The following is a 25,398-nucleotide window of genomic DNA, read 5'->3' on the forward strand; positions in this document are numbered from 1 at the left end:
CACACTGAGGCAGATCTTAAAGACGCAGCGCCCTCTTTCACTGCCATGATAAATAAAGAGTGTGTTTGCGTGTGTGTCAGTGCAATGAACCCTAAATGTTCTCATGCACATACATGATAAAGATGAACACATGGGCCAAAACACTCATGCACAAATGCTAGTAGATCTTATTTTTGGCCTCTTAATGAGCTTTTCTACATAAACATCTGTGTGCACGCACACAAACATGCTTAACTTTCTGCATTTTCACAATTGTTGATTTTATTTTAATGCCGTTTTTACAAATGAAGATGTCCCCAAAAGGAGATTTGGTCATATTTAACTCACTAGCAGTGGGTACAAATTTGTCCCCAAAATATGGTTAAGTTGGTACACACACCCACACACATTTTGAAGCAAAGTGAGGGAGGTGTGACCGAGTCAGACTGGGACAAGAGAACATTTAATACAATACTACAGTTGTGTCAGAAATAGGAACACACAGACAATTCTCTTTTTCAGTAACACACACACACACACACACACACACACATTTTCTCAATCTTCTGTTAACAGTGAGACTAATGTGTGGTTTGAAATCAATTTTGTGTGCTCCGTCAAAGACCCATTCTTAATTTTTGTACACAAAATATAAACACACGGGTATAAATGACACATTGTTCTCATCAAATTAGTGAGGAAACTTCAAAGAGGTGATGGTTTTTATAGGCAAGTGATATTAGCTACACCGCTAACAAAAACCTGTTGATATCAGAAGATTTATAGCAAAATATTTATTTATTTGACTCATTTATGTGAGGACAACTGAAATGTTGGTTTTTGACATATTTCACTATATTATTGAGGACATTTTCAGAAAGTTTGACATTAAAATAGTCAAACTTGAGGCCAGTTGCATAAATTGCTTTTACTAGTCTTACATGTTAGTCATATGAAAAAGTTATGAATACATTTTTTTTGATAAGTTTGATAAAAAGTGTATTGGTACTATAATTTGTATCCAAAAAGTATGACTGATTTTCCCTTGGCTAACTGCTAGTTAGTTCTTAAGACAGTCTTACAGTTTTTACAATCGCTAGGACACATTTCGTCATACTTTACGACATTTTTCAAAACTCATCACACGGTGATCACAACATCAGTCTATGTTGGCTTAACTGTGGATCATTAATCATTGCTTTGGCACAAAATGCATTCAATGACTACATCTTTAATTTTACATTAATTCTTTTCTCACTTTTTTCCTTTTTTCCCCTCTCTTTATTGTTTATTGTGTGTTGTGTATGATTGTGTATTATTGCAGCTTTGAGTCCAAAACAAATTTCCTGAAAAGTACAATAAAGTATACTCTAACTCTAATTTAGGCCTACAGTACCTTTAGAGTTCTAGTGGTGGTTGTATCTATGTACTGTACCTGTAGGCCAATTTTCTACATTTCAAATCCTTCAAATCAAGTTCAAAACCTAGCATAATACAAAAATGAATAAATCAGACATTTGCTATATTTCTACAGTAATACCACATCAAAATATATTCTAAATCTTAAAACTATCAAAGCAATTAGTTGTAGCTGAACAACAACATAAGTGTTAGTCTTTCAATTTCATTACCATCTATACAAAGCTTAGGAATAATTTTGTACTATAATGTAAACATGGACTATGTAACATACTGTACTGCAGTGAATTATAAGCAGTAGAGAGTGTCATTCTTGTTTTGTAAAGATGTTTTACAAAAGCAAATATTGTATAATGCTACCTGCTGTTATTGTTTTTAAGCTGGTGTTTTGTGAGCGACAAAATGTGTTTATTGGTTCAAAACCTCTGTTAGTGTTTGATTTAAGAAGTGTTTAGGTAGTTTTGGTGCATTTTGAATGTGAAATTAACTGCTGTGCTGTGCCAAGTTGGTTAGGTCTTTTTTTTCCCCTTCTTTTTTTCAAAACTCTTCACATGGTTCTCGTAAGTATTTTGAAATGTGTCCTAGCCATTGTTTAGCCTAGCCGTTGCTTAGTAACGTTCCTAGTACGTTCAGAGACGGTCACGATGTGGAGTTCTTTTAAGGTTTGGGGGACGTTATTTGGCGGACCTTCACAGAACATTCGGGACATTCTTTGAACGTTTAGGGAACCATAATTTATTTGGAAATGTTCTCAGAACGTCCCTGCTGCCCTTGTCAAAAAATATAATTGAAAATTAGAGCTAAACTGACTAACAAAAGTGGCTGTTCAAACAAAAACTAATTTTTCTTGAATGTCTTACAAAAAAAAAGCTCTTTTACAGGTATTTCCTGGATTATTATGAAAACTTTTCTTTAAAATGCAAATCTCTTGCAGTAAGTCATTAGCTGATAACAGCACACACATGAGCTAATGTCACTACTGTAGTCTATCACTGTATCAACAACTACACTGTTACTGCAGTCTTTAAATAAAGCAACATGCAGCAGAGCATCAGTGTTTCAGGATCATCACTGACTGAAGCACAGGCTCTACTCTCCAGCACAATGGTGACCTCACAAAACTCAGATAACAGAAACATTAAACACTAACAGATCTCTCTAGATCTCTGCATCTTCACTTATTACAAACCACTCTGACTTTATTTCTTTCATACAAGTCTTCTTAATGAGGTGTTGATGTTTTATCAAAATTTATAAATGTCACCTTTACGGAGGTAAGTGCTTGCTTTAGTTGGGCTCCTGACCCTTGATGTTTTAACTTTACTTTTTCTTCAGTTGTTATAACTGTGTGTTTCGAAAGCACATTTATAACAAAATGAATACAAATATCTGATCTAATGGATTTGGTTGCTCATTGTTGATGGTTTCATCATATAGTGGTCTTGTTCACTGATCTTTGAATATTGTATTTCATTCATGTTGTTGTAGTCCTATAATACATACAATCCTGTCCTGCTTTGATAAGATTGAGAAGGTTCTGTGTATGATCCTCAACAATGGTAAAAAAAAAAGTTCAGATAAACAGATTAACTGTTTAAATGAACATCACAAAACAAGTTACTAAAGTCACAAAAAAGATTTTTGTTTATTGTCACCATTGTTGAGGATCATACTCTGATTCATGATGTCTGTGTGAGTCTAAAAGTCACTGTTCAAAACTCTGTATAATGAATTAAAATATATATATATAAAAATAATCAATTCCAAACTAACAGTAAACGCACTCAGAGTTTAGTCTCTGGAGAGAATCAGGGCACTCCATGATGATTCAATCACCATCACTAACCAAAGTTATCAAATCAGAAATTCTCTTATAAAGTTTGCTGTAACAAGTGTGTTTTGGAAATACAGTTAAAGCAGCCAGAGAAAATCTAATGTTAAATGTCAAGAATCAAGAGCCCATCTAAAGCAAACGCTCACCTCCAAAACGGTGACTTCAAACCTTATTATTTTCTATAAAACACCCACGTAGAAGGCGACGTTCCCTAAAATTTCTCTAAAAGTGACGAAAATTTTGAACCTTTACAGAACATTTGGGTTGGGGGACGTTATTTGGTAGACCAAATAAACCAAACATTCAGGACGATCTGGGAATGTTTAGGGGACAATTACTATAAGACGTTCTGTTAATGTCCCAAATATCCTCATTGTAACGTTCTTATGTGAACATAAAATAGCCAAAAGAGAACGTCCCACTAAAGTCATATAAGGAACCCTGAACTGCAGCACTTTCATTACCAAAAGAGGACGTTTTAGGAACATCCCTGATGTTCTGTAAAGGTTCAGAATTTTCGTCACCAGAACTTTTAGGGAACGTTGCGCAAGGTCCCGAGAACGTCGCCTTCTACGTTGGTTAATTTTGTGTGAAATATTCCAATACAAATATTTTGTTGTAGAGCTAGTTAAGGTTTTCCTGTAGCTTTAAGTTTTTTTTTTTTCAGCTACAGCTCCGAGGAAATACATAAAACATCTGACAGAATGTGCATCGAAAGCGCTGTAAATGGCTTAAGTGTGTCACAGTTTTCTCTAGAGATAAAAAAACTCCAGTCTCCAGACTCCAAATCAATCTTGATAAACAAGGAACAGGAATTTTAGGCAAACTCAATATTTACTGCAAATTTGAGGCAGAAATGTACAGAGTATAAAAGAACAGACTTCTGCAAGCCGTTGAATCGACAGACCTGAGCATCTGCACACAGGTCACCCTCATCCAGGAGAGACACACTGCTGTTGTCCAACTCCATGCATCCAAATGCTATTGTTTTTCCTCTTCAAAGTCCAAATGAACTAAAATGGTTGTAAATACTGCAAATTGTTTTATAAAGCTGTTGAACTTTCACACAAACACGTTAACAGACAAACTTTCTGCTGGTTACCAGGGAAACTATCGCAAATTTGGCACAAAAATCGTGGCAGGGGTGGTTAGCATGGGTCACACAGAGAATCTATCCATCTGCCAGGATATGACACAATGACTACACGATTGTATCCCCTGTTTAAACTCTGTGCAGCTCCATAGTAAACATGGTATAGTAGACCGTCCTTCATCAGAGAAGCCCTGTGTTCAGTACAAATCACCACATTCATGTTTCATGGGAAAGATTAACATTTTAAGTTCTCAGCAAAGCTTGTATGTCATATCACAGCGTGAGTGATGACATATCATAGCGTGAGTGATGTCATATTACTGTATGAGTGATGTCATATCACTGATAAATACTGAAAAAAATCTCAATGCTTTCAAATTGAGTTCGAACATTTTCACAAAACATATCAAACAAACTCAGATACAATACATATTTAAGATGATCGAAAAGCATTTTCACAAAATGATAACATTTAGCAAGACACAAATTATCTAAAGATGCTTAGTTTGAAAATTGTACACACCCGCTCTCTCTCATGAATAATCTCCACACACGCCGTGTTATTTAAAATCGGCGTGATCGGTGTAATCTACAGCTAAATGAATCGATTAGCCTATACCAAAAGTAAAATAGCCTAGGCCTAGACAGTTCACCCGTTCATAGAGAGAAAGAGGGGAAAAAGAAAGAGTCAGAGTGAGTGAGTGAGTGAGAGAGAGAGAAAGGTGGTATAAAATAGTAAATTTTTTTGCAATTATAAAGAAAGAAAGAAAGAAAGAAAAAAAACGGTTCAGGATTTAAAATCAATCTGGGCTTCAAATGGCCTTCTTTGCTATGGATATAATCTGAGTTTAAAAACGATTAGAAATATTTTTTTTTTTCTGACACATTCAAAAAAGCTGTCTGTACATTGACGTTAATATATGTTATACTGTACAATAGCCATTAATATGTTTGTTATTACAGGTTATTATTATTACATATCATAGAATAAGTGCTTGCTTGGTTCATAATGGTGAACCACTGATGGGACTCCAGCGCCCCCTACTGTTCTTGCAGATCAAACACCTTGAAGGTTTTTAGAGTCTTGCAGCACCACCTAGAGGCAGCAGCGGTACTACACCTCGCCCTCAGGTAATCTGCTCGTTCTTTCGGTCTTATTCCACAGAGAAGTTTCTTAACTGCTCATATAACGTGAATATTGACATGGGTCAGACGTGAAGCGGTGCGTTCATACTGAGCCGCACTGTTTATGCTAGTGTGCTGCAGTGACATTCCTTCTGGTTTATACTGTTCGTTTCCTTCTGGTTTATATTATTGGTTATATTGATGGGTCATACTGATTCATTAGTGCCATAAATCAGAGGTGATTGTGCTCATGTTATGTATTAGTTTCACCTGCTATTGTACTTTAGAATACTGCTAAACAGTTTGCACCGGTTTGATCTGATTTACAGTAATCAGTCGCGGATTATGTTGTAATGATTTGTGGGATGTGAGTGTTGTGTGTTGGTGTGTGGTGAGTTTCTGTTGCATGTTATACACGTGTTGTTGAGTGTGGGTGGGGCAGGCTGGTGGAGTTGTATCCATGTGTGAAAGTGTTGTAAGGGTGCATGCTGGGATACCCCATCAAAGAATTAGGTGACATGGTAATGGTGTTGGGTGTCATGGTAACACTATTGGGTGTCAAGGTAACTGTGTTGGGTGTCATAGTGCCACTATTCGGTGTCATGGCAACAGAACTGGGCGTCATGAGTGGAATGTCATCCGGCGAGCGGCGAAGTGTGAGGGCGTAATCCCGTGGAGATGATGCCGGGGTCAAACGCAGGGGGTCGCACAGTGACCCCTCCTCTTGGTTACCCCCAGAGATGGAGGTGGGTGTGTAGCTGAGGTCATTGGGCGGGGTCTGTCGCTGAGGTGCGGGCTGAGGGGGCGTGTCCTGTCGACTGCGTTTGTCCTTGCGGTAGTAGAGCGCAGCAAAGGCCAGAACGTTGAGGAAGAGGAGGGACGCTCCGACAGCGATCGTGACACTGAGCTCTGTGGAGTAATCGCGCGGATTGGCGATGACCAGCGGTCCGCTGCGTGCTGTGGACTGGGGGGGCTGTTTACCAGGGGTACGAGCCTTGTTGCCCCCTGGCCGCGGCGTGGCACTGTGAGAGCTGTGTGTGGTCAGAAGAGGCGGGACCCGTGTGGTGGTGGACGTGTAGTGGAACATGTCATGCAGGTTGTACAGATGAGGTACCAGGTGCTTCCAGAAGGCCACTTTAGTAGCTCGATAATGATCCCGAACACGAGGCTTCAGCCCAATATGCAGATACAGCTGGTCGTGAGGACCGTACTTGGCCCATGTCACTTCTTCAAAACGGTTTGCCTTGGTGTGGATGAACTTTGTGTCCTGAGGAACTGGCTTGTTCGGATCCCTAAACAAACAGATACACACACACACAAAAACAGTTAGTTCAGTTGTAATTATGTTTGTTGTTGTTGTTTTTGTTTTAGTAAATTTTTAAATTAAAGGATTAGTTCACTTTCAAATGAAAATTAGCCCAAGCTTTACTCACCCTCAAGCCATCCTAGGTGTATATGACTTTCTTCTTTCTGATGAACACAATCTGAGATATATTAATAAATATCCTGACACATCCAAGCTTTATAATAGCAGTGAGCGGGATCAACGAGTATTAAGCTATAGAATGTGCTTCCATCCACATTCATCATAAATGTACTCCACACGGCTCCAGGGGGGTTAATAAAGGCCTTCCGAAGTGAAGCAATGCATTTGTGTAAAAGAAAATCCATATTTAACAAGCTATGAAGTAAAATAGCTTCTTCCAGACCGCCTTCTGTATTCAAACAACTTGTTAAATATGGATTTTTCTTACACAAACGCATCGCTTCTCTTCAAAAGGCATTCATTAACCCCCCGGAGCCGTGTGTAATATGTTTATGATGGCTGGATGTTGATGGATGCACTTTCTTCAGCTCATACTAGTTGATCCTCGCTCACTGCCATTATAAAGCTCGGATGCGTCAGGATATTTATTAATATATCTCAGATTGTGTTCATCAGAAAGAAGAAAGTCATACACACCTAAGATGGCTTAAGGGTGAGTAAAGCTTGGGGTCATTTTAATTTGAAAGTGAACTAATACTTTAATTTATATTTTCTCATGCCATATTAATTCAGTTTAGTCCATTAAACTGCATATAAATTTAGCCAGCAAAATTCATGTTTTAATTTATGATTAAACAAATTTTCAAACATTCTGAAAATTCTACACTACCATTTAAAAATTTAGGGTCACTAGGATTTTTAAAATAAATACTTATGTTCAGCAAGCCTGCATTAAATAAAGCAAGAATGACAGACATTTGTAATTTTACAAAAAAAATTCTACAAAAATAATAAGCAGCGCAACTGTTTTCAGCATTGATAATGATAAGAAATGTTTCTTGATCATCAAATCAGCATATAAGAATAACATATACAAACTTATACAAACATATACAATATTTACACATATTTTACACATACAAAATGTGAATAACAGCGTATGAAACTATCCCTGTTGTGAGCTAATGTATGTGCACACTATGTATCTACAGTGCATTGTTTTAATGCCACTTTCTTTCCACCAGAAGGCACTGATGCCCTGTTTTACATTAAAATCTACTTACAACATTGCTCCTCCCACAGTTTCTTGCTATGCTCCCAGTGACCTACTTGAAGGTCACAGTGACTGTTTACCAGTTTACCCGTCACACTTGTTTTACTATTAGCTGTGTCTGGGTACGTTGGGAGCTAGTTGTATTGAATTTGTGACAATGTGAAATGGTGTAATATACTATTATATACTATCCTGTAATGCCTTTTTACTTCATCTTTTTTCAAACACTAGACTGTGAACAAAATAGATGGCATGTATAAAAAAAAAAGATTCTTTGACTCTAGATATTTTATTGTTGTATTGTCACTGATTATATTTCACTTTGTGTTGCTTTACATTCCCAGTTGTACAGTAATTTTGTGTATTGTTTTGATTTGTTGCTTGTGCTATTTTAGAGTGTGTTCTGTTTTACCCGGTTTTTGCAAAGTTGGTCCAGTAGGTCATAACGACGGCACTCAGCATGATATCGTTACGGGAGAAGTTGCAGGGAAAGAGTTCAGTGGGACCAATAAGTGGAATGCCAAACACATAGGGGAGCTCATCACCGTGTGCGGCGTCTGCCCATGGAGGCTTCATAGGGCTCTGGCAGTGATGGTAGAATGCATAGAAGAAGGTTGGAGAACCGTAACGTGCATGCAGGTCGGCCGTCACCACAGCTGGCTCCACCCACTGGTGATCCGTAAACATGGCCACGAGGGTTTTGCGGCGAGTCTCGGGATTGTCTCGATCGGCCCAGTCCGTGTACATAAACTTTATGGTCTCTCTGAGAGTGTCCTTCCCTTCTGGATAACCGTAGAGACCATCCACAAAATCAGACACTGTGAAGTCAAAATCCGAGCCAGAAACTCCGCCCTCTTCTGGTTCCACCACGCCCTCTACAAAGCGGAAGCCTTCGCCCTGGTTAACACCCAACATGATGTCATAGTTAAGAAATTCCCCCTGCTCCATGAGTACTTCAGGGTCATCCGGAATGAGGTCACCGTCGATGACCGGGCCAAAGGCCACATGGAAGCGCGCTGGCTGAATTTCCTGCTCCACCAGTTCCCTGTAGCTACGTTTCTGCATGCAGAGGACCAGGTCCTGCATAAAACACACAACCATTATATCTGCCTCCTCACCTACACAACAGGTAAAAATGAATAGACATTAAAAAGTAGACACTAAATTAAAGATAAAACTGGCACCCAATCAAATTTAACCAATCAAAGATTTAATTGCCACAGATTGACCTCAAAGCTGCCGGTTTGCAGTGTTGTAGGAAAGTGGATTTGATGGCACACTACCATTGAAAACTTTAATGTCAGTAAAACTTTTTTATTGAAAGAAACTAATGGTTTTATTCAGCAACACATTCAATTAATCAAAAGTGACAGTGAAGACATTTATAATGGTACAAAAGATTTCTATTTCAAATTAATGGTCAAATCTATTCATCAAAGAGTCCTAAAAATGTATCATGGTTTCCTCAAAAATATGTAGCAGCACAACTGATTTTCACAAATTCAGCAAATTAGAATGATTTCTGAAGGATCATGTGACACTGAAGACTTGAGTAATGATGCTGAAGAAAATTCAGCTTTGCCATAACAGGAATAAATTACTTTTTAAATATATTAAAATAGAAAACTTATTTAAAACTGTAATAATGTTTAACAATATTACTGTTTTCAAAGTATTTTTGATGAAATAACCCCAAACTTTTGAACAGAAGTACACACAACTACACTTACCTAAAGGATTATTAGGAACACCATACTAATACTGTGTTTGACCCCCTTTCGCCTTCAGAACTGCCTTAATTCTACATGGCATTGATTCAACAAGGTGCTGAAAGCATTCTTTAGAAATGTTGGCCCATATTGATAGGATAGCATCTTGCAGTTGATGGAGATTTGTGGGATGCACATCCAGGGCACGAAGCTCCCATTCCACCACATCCCAAAGATGCTCTATTGGGTTGAGATCTGGTGACTGTGGGGGCCATTTTAGTACAGTGAACTCATTGTCATGTTCAAGAAACCAATTTGAAATTATTTGTGACATGGTGCATTATCCTGCTGGAAGTAGCCATCAGAGGATGGGTACATGGTGGTCATAAAGGGATGGACATGGTCAGAAACAATGCTCAGGTAGGCTGTGGCATTTAAACGATGCCCAATTGGCACTAAGGGGCCTAAAGTGTACCAAGAAAACATCCCCCACACCATTACACCACCACCACCAGCCTGCACAGTGGTAACAAGGCATGATGGATCCATGTTCTCATTCTGTTTACGCCAAATTCTGACTCTACCATCTGAAGGTCTCAACAGAAATCGAGACTCATCAGACCAGGCAACATTTTTCCAGTCTTATTTGTAGTGGAGATGAGTGGTACCCAGAGGGGTCTTCTGCTGTTGTAACCAATCCGCCTCAAGGTTGTGCGTGTTGTGGCTTCACAAATGCTTTGCTGCATACCTCGGTTGTAACGAGTGGTTATTTCAGTCAAAGTTGCTCTTCTATCAGCTTGAATCAGTCAGCCCATTCTCCTCTGACCTCTAGCATCAACAAGGCATTTTCGCCCACAGGACTGCAGCATACTGGATGTTTTTCCCTTTTCACACCATTCTTTGTAAACCCTAGAAATGGTTGTCCGTGAAAATCCCAGTAACTGAGCAGATTGTGAAATACTCAGACCGGCCCGTCTGGCACCAACAACCATGCCACGCTCAAAATTGTTTAAATCACCTTTCTTTCCCCTTCTGACATTCAGTTTGGAGTTCAGGAGATTGTCTTGACCAGGACCACACCCCTAAATGCATTGAAGCAACTGCCATGTGATTGGTTGATTAGATAATTGCATTAATGAGAAATTGAACAGGTGTTCCTAATAATCCTTTAGGTGAGCGTATATGTGTTAAGGATTTTATTTCCATCTCACTTGACAAGGTTTTACACAGAATACACACAACTGCATTATCACTGCCTCTCTAATAGCTCAAAATACTCATAAAATTAAAACAAACATCTTACTTGTGTGTCAAGGACATTACAGCCGACACGCTCGGCGAGGAGACGTGTGTATTTCACAGGCTGATAGTTCACTGACCAACTGGACAGTGCTGAGCCGCTCTGAATGATTGCTCTGTGGAACAAACCTGGAGAGAGAACAGAGAATGTCAGAAGAAAATAAAACAGTAAATGCCATGCCAATATTCCAGATCAGTAATTATATTAGTATTGTATCCACAAAGGGCAGAGTTGCAGTATCTTTCATCTGTCATGAAAGACGGGTCTATCCACATCCTGGGCTTTCTAAGAGACTCTGTGAATGCCATCTTAATGTGACCCTCACAGCCTTCAACCAATTCATTATATTTTTCTCATCCACTCTCAATTAATGAGATGCTTTGATACAGTTTCAGTACATGCTGGACAGGTCATTTCTTCTTACATGTGTCAAACAATGTGTTTGGTCCATTTTTAGAAATTAACTTTTTTAGTAAGGGGCAATTGATCTTCAGGGTCATTTTTGCTTTTATGCTGCCATTTTTTCCTGACCATATACAGTTTCTGTCAAATGCTCCACTTGAATTCATTGTGTCTGTTGCTTAATTTTGACACTTCATATTCAACTGCACTCACACATTTGCAATCAGTTATATAATATAATATTAGTTGGCTTGAGCTTGAACCCATGAAATTCAACTTTTTTTTATTTTATTTTATTTTTTTTATCATTTAATATTTCACATTCAGCTATCTCCCCTGAGACAGTGATTACAGATATTGGACTGCTAACATGTCTATAGAGACACTAATCCCAAACTTGATAGGCCTAGAATACAATATCATGACAGTCATATCATCAGACGTTCTCTGAAAAGCACGAGTCATGAGTCATCATCATTGTGGCCTTCAGCAAAACACGTATACCCCAGAATGCTTCAGCAGGACTGATGCTGTAATGAGCTTGTACCTTGACTCTATGGTTGCACTGTAAACAGTCATGTAAATAAGTTTCACCAACCCTGATCAGGTGACTAAAACATTTCTGTTTTATTCAATTCTACCACATCATTTCAACCAAGACAAGCCTCTCATAATTAGCACATGCATTTCTGACTCATGCAAATTACTCTACAAGGAAACAATGGAGAAACAACTTCAACAGCTACGTCCTACTGGGATGCCCTACTGGGTGTAAAACATGCCCATCACCCACCAGATGGGAGCTGAATTTCGGGGATTGAGCCAGCTCTCAAGCCAGCTATTATCAGAATCACACACAAGGAATTTACCTTGGTATTGAAACTTCCAGTGCAAATATAAAAATACATATATTATCAAGCTGAATACAAGAAGTCTTAGATTAGAGGATTTAACTTTTATTTTGCCAGTGACTATAAATAGATGTACAAGACCCATTTTGTATGATGTACAAGACCCATTTGTACTGCATAAAGAAATTAGGTGTGATAATACCATGCTGTTCCTAAAATGAAATATTTTTTTATTTCTATTTAATCAATTAATTATTATTATTTTTTTGTGTGTGTGATAATTTTAATATCACAACAGTGGTACAGTTATCGCACAGCAATATGTAGAATCATTCAATGGCTAATAATCCAAGGGTATATTGAAGGGTGATAGCATCAAACTGAACAGAAATCAATAAACAAAATAATAATAAATAAATAAAAATAAGAGGTTTTTTTTTTCCTTTTTTTTCTCTAATGCTGTCATGTAGAAAATATTATTTTATTCAATCCAACATTCAGGCATACAAAATGAAATAGAATCCACATAAATATGCAGATTTATCATCTTTATCCTTTTATCCTTGTCTGCAGAAGAGCCCTTCTAGTGAACAGTAAAATTGATTTTTGATTGTTTTAAGTCATACATCATTTCACTCAGTCTGGAACAGTCAGAATAATTTAAAGAGAGCTTAAGTCTTAATGACTTAGTATCAGTGTATTTCAGAGAAGCAACAAAACCATAGAAACCAGTTAAATGTAAGGAGGGTAGAGAGAACGGGATGTAGCTTGCATCCAATCATTTTGAACATCTACATAAATGATATAGCAAAAGTACAGATGCAGTCTGCCACCCCTGACCTCACTCTACACACACTGAAATCAAATGTCTGCTCAGCAGGGATGGCCTGTTCTGCAGTCCCCACAGAAAAAAGGATGCTCCTTTCTAGAGCAATAACTGCAAAAATTGGTAGTGACAGTCAAATTGGACAAAACCAGTGCTATGGTTTTCCATAAGAAAGCAGGATTTCTGGGAAACATATACCAGTTGTGGTGGAGGTGTCCTACAATACACAAATACCTAGAATCTTACAATTACGATAAGTGCACCGGGATGAGAAGAGAGCTATCACAGTTTTCTAAAATATATGTACCAGCAAATGCATACATAAACCATCATATGGAAATGAAATGGGGGATCAGCGTCAAATTTAAAAAAACAAAAAAAAAACCTTACATAAATACAGAGGGAGAAGACAAAACAGTGAGAGAAAGAGATGAAAAGGTAGAGGAGTTATCAGTACTGTACACTGAAGCAAAACGATGATGTAGGATCAATATCCCTGCAGGCGTGTGTGATTGGCTCTGATCTCTGTAAAACACACTTTGCACACGCCTTGCAGTGACAGACACACCTACACACACTTGAGGCCCACAACAGAGGGATAAGGCTGATGAGGCAGGAGACAAGTTACCATGGTTACAGCAGAGATTACCGTGGTAACGGAAACTCGGATGTGACAGTGGTCATGGTTGCAGAGGCAGCTGTCTCAGCAGTAACGGACTACAAAAATACACTATATGTGCCTTGCTGAGACACACCTTTAACTGATTACCGTAAGGCTTACAGAGGGTTTAATGAAATAAGTATAATTAGAAAATGACTTCATTACTAGGATTCCAATGATTAGATTTTAACAGGACATTGACATTTGTTATTATTTAATAATATTTTTTAATGTACTCATTTTTAGGTCCCTCTGTTTCAACATATGAATGATGTTCATCTGAAAATTACATAAGCATTTGGAACAATAGTGAGGAGAATTTCACTGCATCTGTGACAATTATGTTTATATGGTGAATTAAACATTAATATTATTTGAGGTGTCTGATCTCTGACCTTCAGAATGGTGTGAAAGAGTGAGCAAACTGACACAGGACGCTCCGATTCCTGAGCCAAACACGGTCACACGGCCTGGATCACCACCGAAATATCCAATATTCTTATTGATCCAGCGGAGAGCCTGAATCTGATCCAAGAGACCGTAATTCCCTTTAGCAGCCTGGTCACCTGTGCTTAAAAACCCTGATAAAGAGATAAAGAGAGAGGACAGAAAGATTTGAAAAACAATCTTTTTTTGATGATCCTGAGAGCAAAATCGTTTCATTTAGTTTCTTTTTGTGTTTTTGGCAGGTGAAAATAGGACGAATTTACTGCAGTTAAACATAACAGAAAGAGATGTCTCCCTGAGATTGTGGAGATTTTTTTAAAATGGCAAGCGCAGAACGCGTCTTTCCTCGCTCACGGTCAAAGAAGTATACTTTGAAAGGCTTGTGCGCTCAACTGTGCACAAGATGGAGTGGAATGTGGAAAACAAAGTATACCAGGGCCTTTAGAATTCTCATTCATTCGTTGGCAGTTGTTCAGTTTTACTGTATACTTTGCTTGACAAAAAAGGGTGGTTTATGACATCTACCAGGAGGGGCTAACTGGGTCATGCTAACCAGGCAAATCTAGACCCCAGTTGAGGTTGGTGCATGCCATTGGAATTGGGGGTGTTCTTTAGGAGCTGTATACAGCCTGACCAGCAATATTTATCTTTGTCTAAGAGGTATAAAAGCTTTGATAAGTTTAAGGGCTTTTGCCCCAAATAGGATCTCAGTTATAGGAACTAGCCACTAGAATAGTTCCCTGAGAACTAAATTCTCCCCCTGGGCCATGTTCCTGGTTGCATTCGCACCGGGAATAGGAACTCTGAAGCGGCCAACAGTGGCGTCTTTAAGCGCGGCATTTACAAACGCTAAAAACCGGTGGATGGAGGATGCCGTGATCAGAGCTGTGCTTGTTGTGTGTCTTGGGTTTCGTGATAACGGAGATGGAATGTAAAAACATAATTTACACGACTGAAAGAGCAAAAAGTGGGGCTAAGAGACAAAATTTCCTATGACAACTTTCAGTATTACATATCAATGAGGCGAAGAAAAGAACACAACCCTGCAGATAACAGGTAAATGCAGTTATCGCTGTTTTCCATGTTCGTGAAGTAAATATGTTTACACGGCTTATTAAAAATGCTGGGTGCCGGTGTTTGACATGTGTTTCACCGATCAACGTAGACTTACGTCACTGATAGTTCCTATAGTGCTGGTTAATCATTCCTAGTTCCTGTGGTGCGAACACGGCAAAATCCAGGTACTTCAGCCAGTAGTTCTAGGAACTATAAAAAAAGGTTCCTCTGGTGTGAAAGCCCCTTTTGTTATCTAACTGGTCACTATCTGTTGTATTGTAACTGTTGTAAAGTCAGGATTTGGGAACAGGATCTTAGCCTATTAAAGACAAAGTCTTTGAGATAGCGATTGAGTTCTCCAAACATAAAGTACATTTCTTTAATTCAGAACTTTTATCGCAACCGACAGGCCATCGGTGATGGTAAATGTAGGCGATGATGCCTGTTTGCTTATAGAGATGATTGCTGTTTTATAGGGTTTAGCTGTGCTGTCTTATCAGAGCTTCTTCATTCCTAAAGATGGAAGCATTCTTCACTCTACTTCTCTTTCTTTCATTGTAGGTGATTTTCTGTCTGATAACATTTGAACAGGAAATGTGAGTTGTTTTGATGCTTTACTTGCTAAGATTTAACGGAATCAGAGCTCTTTAGAAAAGAAGAGTATTAACAGCACTCTCTCTGAATGAGGCTGTAATGGACAGATCTGCTTCCCAAAGCATTTATAAAACATTATTAAGGTCTTCTAAAGACTTGGATGCTTTTATAATGGCTGACATATTTCATTTGGAGTAACAGTATCTTATCTTGTGCATGTTGGTCTTTCCTCCAAAACATGAAGAAAAACACTGTACTTTTTAATATTCATAAATCACTTATTTAGCCATAATAAACTGATTCTTAAAAGCCTTTTCCCTTATGGTACGTACCTAATATTCCCACCCTGTAGTTGAGGGTTATGACGATGACATTGCCGTAGCTGGCCAACACACTACCATCCATAATGTTCCCCGTGCCCTCCATGTACGAGCCACCATGTATAAACAACATCACAGGACGGGGGTCATCTCGAGAATCCCTCAGCCCTGCATTCATACACACACACACACACACACACACAGTGCACAAAAAAAACATGAGACTCTCTGCGTTCTGAAGTGTTTTTCACAGCTGCTCAAAATTTCCACAGAGATCTTCTGCACCACTGACAGACTTCAGGTTTAAATAATCTATTTTACTTATCAACATTCATAGCACAAGTGAGTAAAATTAACAATGTAACCAGCCAAGATCTGCCTCTGAGACTTCCTTTAAATTACTCAATTTCTTTGAGTTTCATTTATTAGAATGATTATAGTCATTTCATGGTTGTCTTCAAATGCAGCATTCCCAAATAACAGTAGGCAAACGAATAATGTCTTTTCCTTAGATGCATTTGCAAAAGATTAGTTTGAATTTCTGCCCAATAATATCATAATATGATATCTACAGTACAACCGAAAAGATGCGGGGCAAACACACTGGACTACCTTATAAAATCCTCCTGAAAATGATGCAACATTGTGTAAATATCATCCAGATTATTCTCTCCTGCATTAACCAAGATGGGATAAAAAATGAATAGAAAAAAAACATTAATAATGGATTCAACTGAAAGAATGATGAAAACGGGACATACCATCATCCTCTGAACGCTCTGTGTCAGCTGACATGTCGCCTGTTCTCTTTGTACCTAGAGAGAGAAGAGAGATGATAAATTAGAAGAGCAGATAGAAACTAGACCACAGAGAAACATGTGGGTGTGTTTGTGTGTGTTGTGGGTTCTGTGTAAGTGCGTAATTGGGGCTATATAAAAGCTCAGTGGACTTCTCTCTAAATTACTGTGTGAAACAAACAAGGGTTTACTTTCCCACTTCAAACCCTGCAATAATAAAGCTTTCAACATTTTACCAGGAAATATTTACTTCAAATGAGGCCAAAACAGTGCTCCAAACGTTCACTCCAGTGGACACAGATGCTGCTTCAGTTCAACTTAAATACTGCAAGGAAAGCACAGAGTGGATTTTGGCCATAGGCACTGAACTGGATATCAGAGAAGCTTCTGATGTAGCTTAGAAAGGTTGAGAGAGACAGGAACTGAGAGGATCTGTGGTGGACCGTAGTGTTTTCTGCTAACATAACAGGTCTCCAGTGGAATATTGTCTATTTATTTTTCACAATATTACAACCAAAATTCAAAAGTCTTTGTGCATTATGTTGCAGTGAAGTTGGAAGCTTTGAAACTGTAGCTTACCATGCTTCAATCTACTCTTCATCTACAGTAGTTAAACTACAGTCCAGCTACACTACTGATCATACTTTTTTTTTTTTTTTTAAAGAAATGAATAATTTGATTCAGTAATGCATTCAGGATGCATTAAATTGATAAAAAAAAGTGACAGTAAAGACTTTTACATTGTTACAAAATATTTTTCTTAAATTTGAATCAAAAATTCTGAACACACATGCACAATTATATCACAGTTTCCACAAAAATATCACAACTTTTTTTTTTTCCGCATTTGATAAGAAATGTTTCACCAAATCAACATATTAGAAGAATCACGTGACTCTGAAGACCGAAGTAATGATGCTGAAAAATCAGCTTTGCCATCACAGGAATAAATTACATTTTAAAATATTATTATTTTAAACTGTAATAATATTTCACAATATTTCTGTTTTTACTGTATTTTTGATCAGATAAATGCATAATTGGTGAGCGTTAAAAATGGTGTAATCTTTTGAAAATAAATTACTAAAAAAGTTACTAACAAATATTAGATTAAAACACTGAAACAGCCAGTATATATGAAATATATATGAAATATATATCTATCTCATTATTTAATTGTTTCATTTTTATTTTTAGTTTTCGAAGGAAAAAAAAACCCTTAATTAGGACAATATCATTAAACTTCAACAAAAAAATGTACACTAAATACAACAACAAAACTAGAATGCATCCTGTATTTATAAATGCAGCTTTTAAATAAATAGTATGCAATAAAAAGAAGACCTAAAATGCAGCACAGGAAATTAAATTGCTGATTTTTTTTTTTTTTTTTTTTTTTTTTTAAATCTGTTGTTACATGAACCATATGAACAAACTAATTCCCTTGAAGGTATATTAGAACAAAATAATAAAATATTATAAAATAATATATAAATATTATAAAAACAGCACCCAACACCCCAAGTGGCAAGTAAAAACTACAGCAAGTAGATGAGAAAGAAACTAGGAACCAAGAACCAAAAGCAGTGGTGTTCTGCATATGTAATTAGGAATGTGTGTGTGCATTTTGCATTTGGACTCACCACTTTGTGTGGGTACGTATATATTCAAGTACAGACAGTCCTCACTCTGCTCCTGCAGGTACGTAGCGACCGTGTCAAGGTTGTAGGTGGCCCAGACGGGCATCATGATGTCGGGCACTGCATTGCGAACGGTCTGTGGGCAGACAGGAGGAAAGCGGGTGGCGTTCCGTACACCGGACCAGGCCGACGGAGCATCGGGCGGCATGAAGCGCTTCTCTCCTACAGGTGGGGCAGCGTAAGGCACACCCAGATACTGATCCACAGGGCCCAGACCCTCCGTTGCCACAGCGACACGCATCCCCCTTAGTCTGCCAAGTGCTGTGTTTACTGTGGGCTGGTAGGTCAGTGCTGTTGTCATGGAGACTGACCACATCAACCACACAAGCAGCCAACACAGAGCAAAGTTCAGAGGTCGGCAGAGCAGGTGGGTAAGCGGCAGGTAAGTTGCTGACTGTGTGTGCCACATGGTCTCTCTTAACAGCACACACGTTCGCACTGAAAAAATCTGTCTGTAGCTTAATGACACTCTCTGCTTTGACACAATCACACTCTAGCACTCAAAAACAAACGCCACACACTCGGGAAGATCCAGTGGGCATCTTCGCAGCTAGGTGTCCACCACCAAGTGCTCCATATTGGTTGTTGATTTCAGCAGGTGAAGCTGTTCATTTTTCCAGCATGCAGATCCTTTCAGCACAAACCTGAAATATACACAAACAGGGTGTAAGAGCTAGAACCTCTCATAACACCACTCAGAATATGAACCATATTAATAATCCCTCAGAAAATACAGTTTGTCACATCTTACAGTGGCCTCAAAAATGGACACTTAATGTCAAACCTTAAAAGGCATGAATGTCATAGCATTAGATAGCTAAATATCAAACCAAATGACATTTATTTTAAAGAAAGAACACTTTTCAAGCATAAAAAGAAGTTAAAATTAACTTTGTAATGCAAAAACAATATTTCTTTCATGACGAGTGTTTGGAATGGAAATAGATATGACACTGTTGATGTGTTTGGCCTTAGCAGAATAGATCTGCTATGCTGCTGTTGCTGCTGTTATTGCTGCTGCTGTAGAGCTAATACAGGACTTGCTACTGCCAATACATACACAACACGCTGCTGTGAGCAAGTTTTTTTTTTTTTTACATAATGAACATAAACTTCCTTCAAAAATATTTTTAAAAATCTTATCGACCCCAAACCATAAATTTGTAGTGCATACATGAATGTTCTAGCAAAGGGTGTACTTTAGAGAGAGAAAGAAAGCAGAAACACTCAAATGCAGATGCATGCACAGTCTGTGCTTCATATCACATTCACACGTGCACTAAGGGGCAAGTACAAACACTTTAACCCTGAACCCTTGCACAGCTCCAGCACTGTAGGTTCAATCTCATGAGGGATCAAACATGGACAGCAGGTGGATCTTATATCTTCTGAGGGGAGGAGCTTAAGTCTCATAGTGCAGGGCTTGTGTTCAGAATGCATGTTGTGCGAGTGGATCGATATGCAACGCTTCGGCCACAAACACGCAGAGCTGCTGCTTTATCTGAAATCAATGTGTGTGCATGATGCTGTGGGATGGCAGCATGTACAGCCGATGGGCTAAAACCCACAGCATTCATTAGCCTGCACTGCGGTGATGAGGACCAGCCACAAAACAAGTGATCACATCTACATCCTTACTTTCAAAAACCTGGCCAAAGATCAGAGCTGGAAGTCTGAAAGTCTGCGATTCTGGCTGGATAAAACTGAGGTACCAAAGAATCATTGTGTCATGAAGATGGCTCAATTTTTAGGATCTCATAAACCATTGACATAAAACTGCTATTTTCTGGCCGAAGACATGTTGCATTGGCCAGTCTGGTGTGAAGATACAACCGTTTTATATGCACTTTTTCCTGGGACACTAATTTAGAAGTTAGATGACAGATGTACAATCTGGGATAAGTGAAACATGGCCACAGTGTTAATTTTTATTAACACATAGACCTTTAATCTGTCACAAGGAACCTTTAAAAAAGCACCAAAGTTTCATCAGTGAATATTTTTTCGTTTACCAAGTTTTTTTTCTGTTGATACATAAAGGGGTACTTCACCACTGGCAAAATGGGCTTTCAAGAAAACTTGGCTGCCTATGCAGTAGAGAGACAACAATATTTTTGAAATCGGTGCTGCCTGACTTGAGAAAACAAAGAAAAAAGGCAGTTGTCTTTCCTGTTCCAAAATAGGTAGGAAAACTTCAACACCCATAATGCACCTGGCATGATGCCGTCCAATGCCACTCCCACTTGTCTGCTATGGATAAGCTTGACCAGAGTCAAATGCCACCTTACTTTTAGTTATAATGGTGTCGACTTGTATTGTTCATGGGTGCAAGAATTCAAAGAGTAAACGTTTAAAGGGAGTGAGTTACTTTCGCTTGTCAGTGAAGGGTCCAGCGCGTTGTAGCACAGTCTCTTTCAAGAAAAGTCTATTCACTCAGCAGCCATATTTGCAACGTCTCCGAGCAGCTGTTTCAGGCATCCAAGTCCAAGTCCTATCTATTTGAATGGGGGAATCCTGAAATCTCAAAAACTGCTTGGCGAGCTCAGAATTAAATAACATATTTTAAATCAGCAATAAAATCTGACATGAACTGTACCATAAATGTTGTTTCTTATGCTCAAATAGCATTAAAAAAGCGTATTTTTCAGGCTAGACTAGCCAATGCGCATGTGCAGTCCTAACCGCGAGTCTCAGGTTTCTATGGTAACCGGAGCTTCTAACGGCAGCTGCAGTGACGCAATGACTTTATCAATCAGCGATTGGCTCTTTAACTTAGAAGGTGGGACTTACTCCACCATATTGCGCATTGCAATTTCTCCCATTCATAACTAATAGGAGTGAACTGTCTTTCTATATCTATAGTCCTTGGTTGTAGGCAGTGGCTACAGGCTGCAAAGAATTGTAAATATGAAGAAAATGCTGTGATGGAAAATCTGAAAAAACCCTGTGTCAGCGTTTCAAATTGGATGACTACAATGAAAAACATAGTTGTTGTAGGCCAAATGGAGGGGGAAGAACAAAATAAACTGCCGTTTTCATGAAAGCCCTGGAGCTGTAAACAATCAACAAGTGACACTTAAAAATCGGAAAGTTACACTTTAAGCAGTTACATTTTTAAAGACAAACTTTAAAAATAATGTGACATCAAGCTCAGTAATCCCCATCCTAACTCACTGCCCCAGAAGCACTGTTTACAGAAGCCTCAAAATAGCAACCTACAGGATAAAATAATGCAAATACCAATTCTGTAAGCCTTGCTAAGGATTTGAGAGAAACGCACACTTTCTGGGTAAAAAAGGACTGATTTGCAACCATTTACAGCCTGAGATGTAAACAAAAGTAAATTATCAAAGAATTATGTATCAGATCTTCGATCTCGACATTACAGAAATAAAAGTGAATATCAAAATATTCGAGATATATATATATAGAAACCCCTACAAATTCTATTTCAAGAACATTAAATGAGCAAAACACTGTGCAATGCAAAATAATTAACAACTTTAAATACAGAACCTAAAATATAACCTATTGCCTGGCACTCTTAGAGGTGTGAAACAGCTTTCGTGCGCAGTGGTGTGTTGAGCAGGTGCTCATATGACCTATTTTATGTAATTGCCTTTCCAGTAAATTCAACTTTAGAACTGCAAACAACACAAAATAAAACAAAATCCCATATACACAGAAACAAACTGATCTCAAACTAACCAAAAGCAACTGTCATCACTGGCATTATTAGGCCTCAAAATAGCAACCTACAGGATAAAATAATTACAAGTATTCATTGTGCAATTAACTGGGTCATTCCCATTAAGCAGCCCCTCTTGAACTCTGAAAAGTATTTCGATTATAGGTACACCAGACCTTCAGAAATATATGCTGGTCAACCTCAGGCATCAAAACCATCAATTATAACTTGATGAAATACATGGCAAGAGAATTTCATGTCATGCCTGTAAAACCAAACAGTGAAATTAACTAAATGAAATTAGTCAATTTCACTCAAATATTGCAGATCAAATATTTCATTGTACTTAATATAAAAAGTTATGTGAACTCAGTAACTGATTATATTAAGCTGGACTTAATTATATTATATTAAACTGAATGAGTTGCAGCAGATTTTTAAATCTCAGCATACTTTGCATCAGACAAGGAGACTAAATGTTAAAATTAAGTGTTATTTTCTTAACTTAGCCTAATCTTTGAGTTTGTCAACTTAAAATAATGAGACTAATTACCTCAATTTTTTTTTGACTTATGCTAACTTATAGCCTAAACTAATATTTCCATCTTTAAAAATGTTGAATTTAATAAGCCATCCAACCTTTAAGTGTACCCACGGGCTTTTATATATCTTTCAGTTCACTCCTGTCGCTGTCCATGGTGCTGATGAGATTCGCTACCTGTAGAATATCAGCATATAAACAAACGTTCTCGCGTTTCTGTAAATATTTTTTTAGCTCTGGGTTCCTCCACCCCTGTAATGTGGGTCAGTTAATCTGAATCGTGGGGGCCCATCGAGAGAATACTGGGAGTCCGTTTATTCCAGTGCCCATTTTCCAATAGCGAGCGGACACGGGAGGACGGCGCGCGCCTCAATCAGGTCAGCTGTACAGGGCAGAGATGTGTTTCAAAATTGGGGTCCTTCATATTTAACCCACATAACTGTGCGAGAAATGAAATGATAAAGTCTGCTTTCATTGAACTGACGAATTCAGATCTGTTTACATGAATCTGGTGCTATTGCCTATTCAGGTTTAATGATACTGGGTAAACCGCTTCTTTTTTGCATTCATTAGGAATGTTGTGTGTGTGTGTGTGTGTGTGTATGTGTGTATGTGTGTGTGTTCCCCGGACTCACGGCGGGGACGGTGAAAGAGACTACCATACGAGAGATGAATACCAATAGTCTTGTCCCTCCTCCTCCTCCTCCTCCTCCTCCGTAGCTCCGACTGAACGGTGCAGTGGCGGGATGGCGCTTGGATAATAAACTATGCGGAGGCATTTCATTATGAAAACTCTAGCGAGGTTCAGTATTCACTGCACATCTGGTAACAAGTTGCTCGTGAAAATGTACCTGTGGTGTCACGACCCTTCCCTCGAATCAGCTAATGCCAGAGTTTTGTATCGTAAACGAACAACATAGTGCCTCTAGACACGCGCATTGACGTGCGCGCGCTGGGAAAGCTTTAAGCAAACCGATCCAACAGATGGTAAAATCACTATGACAACTTGGACTCGATTCGGGTCTCGCTTCCTGGATTCATCCACACGGACGGTCGCGACACTGGTTTCTGACTGGCACTCTCGCGTGCGCTGCCGTTACCTTTCCAACAGGTGACGAACTGCAGCTTTAATTCACACGCGCTCATCGTCACGCGCTGCCCGTGATTAATATATCAGCGGGTATTGAGCATGCACGCGGAGAACGACTCGACCCCCGAGTGTCCCTCGCGCAGACAGGCCTGTAGAACAGCTAAATAACGGTGCTGGCAGAGGTGTTTTCAAACAGATGCGAATAAGTTTATTTAGTCTGACAAAACCGACTGTTTACGACTATCTAATGACTATGATTAACAAGATCCCACAGCGCAGATGCAGCAAATCATGGCTTTGAGGTTATTCGAATAATTCTCTCTCTCTCTCTCTCTCTCTCTCTCTCTCTCTCTCAATTCGTCTCTCTATCTCTTTCTCGTTATCTGCTCACCCTATTGCTATTGCGAGCTTTCATGCTGCAGATGTGAGAATGAAAATGCCGTTAAAATGCAATCAAATGAAATAAAGAAAATGAAAATATTTCCTTTACAGAAATCACATCCTTTTATCGTAGCCATTTCCCAAATACAAGCAATGCGGCGCATTCATTAGACCAGCGTTCATTGTTCAATCAAAACGCGTTCCACTTACACTCATACACAATCCAGTTCAGGCTTTTTTCATAACTGCCCATATTTTTTATTCACCAGCATCGGAAAATTGCTCTTATTACTCGAGATTATTCGTTCTCACCGCTGACTGATATTGAGAACCGACGGCGCGCATCAAGATCAGCCATAAATAAGAAAATTTTGGGCTCACCTGCCGAATCGCTCAGCCGGTATCGCATCCGAGCGTGCACTGTAATAATCTCATATCTCATCGTTCCCACCATCCAACATGCCCCCTTTTCCCCGTCGAGCCGTGTGAACGGCGCACGGCTCTTCTTGCGTTTTTCTTATTTTCAATTAACGTCAATCTCCCCGGGTCTATTTTAAGCGCGCGCGCTGTGCGCGGTCGCGGACGCAAGGTCAGGAGCGCCCACTGCCACGCGCGTTGCCAGGCAACCGAAGGGACACGAGCGATCTTACAAACCGGCAGCGAAACAAAATAAATAAATAAATAAGCAAACAGGGGGATATAGGCAGCAAAAAAATCGTCTCATCCAAACCAGACATGCAGCTTATAAATGAAAACACCATCATGAGGAAATGAGAGCGTAATGGCATTGGTGGGGTGTGGCGGGTGCATCACCATTTATTTTCTGAATAAAAATCGTAATATCAGTTTGCAGAGCTGCTGCAATGAGAATAAATGCAGAAACTTGTATAAAAACAAAATAAAAGAGACACTGGGGAGTCTTTTTAACATTTGCGTATGTGTGCATGTTAAACACTAGCCTACATTTACTCCCAGGTAAAGAAGTAGCAATTTAGCAGACGCTTTTATTCACACTTAATACAGGCACAGTCCTTCTGAAGATTCC

General features: G+C 38.8%; 1 protein-coding gene across 2 annotated transcripts; it reads right to left on the reverse strand.

Moving 5' to 3' along the window:
• Window positions 1-2,703: 2,703 nt before the first annotated feature.
• Window positions 2,704-25,101, reverse strand: nlgn3b (neuroligin 3b). Of its 2 annotated transcripts, none has more exons than XM_048187380.1 (8): window positions 24,735-25,101; window positions 18,597-19,297; window positions 16,918-16,971; window positions 16,169-16,324; window positions 14,135-14,320; window positions 11,003-11,127; window positions 8,403-9,070; window positions 2,704-6,742 (listed from the first exon to the last, which is right to left on the reverse strand). In XM_048187380.1, exons 2-8 carry the CDS (start codon window positions 19,060-19,062, stop codon window positions 5,860-5,862), a joined length of 2,538 nt encoding a protein of 845 aa, XP_048043337.1. In that variant the 5' UTR covers window positions 19,063-19,297; window positions 24,735-25,101; the 3' UTR covers window positions 2,704-5,859. The 2 variants fall into 2 exon arrangements, with proteins under 2 accessions (XP_048043337.1, XP_048043338.1); XM_048187381.1 differs by lacking the exon at window positions 24,735-25,101 and adding an exon at window positions 23,518-24,697.
• Between the last annotated feature and the right edge of the window lie 297 nt (window positions 25,102-25,398).

This window comes from Megalobrama amblycephala, linkage group LG4 (assembly GCF_018812025.1).
Source record: "Megalobrama amblycephala isolate DHTTF-2021 linkage group LG4, ASM1881202v1, whole genome shotgun sequence".
Taxonomy (NCBI): Eukaryota; Metazoa; Chordata; class Actinopteri; order Cypriniformes; family Xenocyprididae; genus Megalobrama; species Megalobrama amblycephala.